Here is a 1669-nt window from a genome sequence, read left to right as displayed (position 1 = left end):
CCCTGTGGTGGGTTCTGGTTCCCTGTGGTGGGTTCTAGTTCCCTGTGGTGGGTTCTGGTTCCCCTCTGGTTCTAGAATCGTCCACAGGAGTGGTTCTCTGGAAGCAGCAGGTCCAGAGTAAACCGAGTCTGTTTCATTAGGAGAACATCCAGCTTCCTTCCTGCATCACAGGAAGAACTTGGTCACCTGACCTCCTGGACTTCCTGTTTGCAGGTAATCAAGGCCATCGAGGACGGCTTCAGGCTGCCGGCTCCGGTCAACTGTCCTCCACATCTGCATCAGCTGATGCTGGACTGCTGGCAGAAGGAGCGGACGGAGCGGCCCACTTTCAGCCAGATCCACTCGGCGCTCAGTAAGAGCGTCCGCTCTCCGGACGGGATCAGCTCGTCCACTCTGGCCCACAGGTACCACCGCCGCCGCACGGCTCTGCTTTCTGATGCCTGCCGCGTCTGAAGCTTTAACATCTCTGCTCCTCCAGGACGCTGAGCTCCTCCATCGCCCTGGCCGAGCCGCCGCTGCCCACCATCTCGTCCTTCAGCTCGGTGGGGGAGTGGCTGGATGCGGTGGACATGGGTCGATACAAGGACAACTTCACCGCGGCCGGGTACTGCTACCTGGAATCTGTGGCCCGGATGACCGTGCAGTGAGTGGCTCCTCCAGCTCCGAGCGTCAGTCCAGACGGACGGCTTCTGAATGTTTCTGTGTGTCCGCAGGGACGTCCTGAGCCTCGGCATCACCTCCCTGGACCATCAGAAGCTGATCCTGGCCGCCATTCAGACGCTCAGGGCGCAGGTGATCCAGATGCACGGCCGGGGGGTGCAGGTCTGACCGGTGGAGCGGGCCTAGCGCCGACGGAGGAGCTCTGGCACACCGAGAGGAAGATTCCGCTTCCATTCCTTCACCTGAGGACCTCAGAGGAGCCGCGCCGCACGTCCTTCCTGTCCTCTGCTGGCCGGACCAGAGCTTTGGCCCGGCGGCTGATTTTGGTGGAACAACCCTTTAAGACAAACCTTCTGATGTGGCCATCCGGCGCCGCTCCAACGCTGAGGGCTGCTGGCTTCGTCGATGTAGGTGGGGCTTTAGTCAGCGGCGGCGGCGCCCAGCTGCTTCTGGCCCATTGAGTCTGATGGTGAAACGAACGCAGTGAAAGGTTCCAACGTCTCTCCTCCTTGGTGCTTTTCTTCGTGCCGGATGAGGAACCGCTGCGTCACGCGAAGAACATTGTAAAAAAAGTTCAAGATGGAGGCTTCAGTCTGAGCAGCTCCTCCATCCAAACCCGCCCAGGTTCCCTCCTCTACAGAGGGGGCCACCAGGGGGCGCTACAGGGGTCAGACAACTGGGAGAAAATTAGCTGAAAAAATGTTTTTTTCTATTTTCATAAAATTATGTTATTTGCTTTTAATTAATATAAAGTATAAGTTGCAAAGAAAGGAGGGTGGCGTCCCACAGACTGGACAAACATGGAGCTCATCTACACTGACTTTAAGCCCCACCCTCCTGCTACACACCCAATCAGGTTGGTTTCTGTTGCTCTGCTCTCATTGGTTGATAACATAAAAAATATTCTTTAGCCAAACAAACAGAATAATCATATAATTGGAGTTAAAATGAAGATTAATTCATATTATTTTCAGGAAAAGTTGCTCATAATCAGAATTTAAACTTTTTA

At 54.9% G+C, this 1669-nt stretch overlaps 1 protein-coding gene across 1 annotated transcript in view; it reads left to right on the top strand.

Moving 5' to 3' along the window:
• LOC107094252 (ephrin type-A receptor 7-like) overlaps window positions 1-1648 on the top strand; it is a 25203-nt gene extending 23555 nt beyond the window's left edge. Inside the window, exons 12-14 of the mRNA XM_015389770.1 lie at window positions 76-404; window positions 479-643; window positions 714-1648. Of these exons, the coding sequence (XP_015245256.1) occupies window positions 76-404; window positions 479-643; window positions 714-828 (609 nt within the window). The 3' untranslated portion in view covers window positions 829-1648. The remainder of the gene's footprint in view (window positions 1-75; window positions 405-478; window positions 644-713) is intronic.
• The last annotated feature ends 21 nt before the right edge of the window (window positions 1649-1669 follow it).

Source organism: Cyprinodon variegatus, unplaced genomic scaffold (assembly GCF_000732505.1).
Source record: "Cyprinodon variegatus isolate N-32 unplaced genomic scaffold, C_variegatus-1.0 Scaffold472, whole genome shotgun sequence".
Taxonomy (NCBI): Eukaryota; Metazoa; Chordata; class Actinopteri; order Cyprinodontiformes; family Cyprinodontidae; genus Cyprinodon; species Cyprinodon variegatus.
Note: the sequence above shows the minus strand (reverse complement) of the source record. Positions and strands in the feature narration are given on the sequence as shown.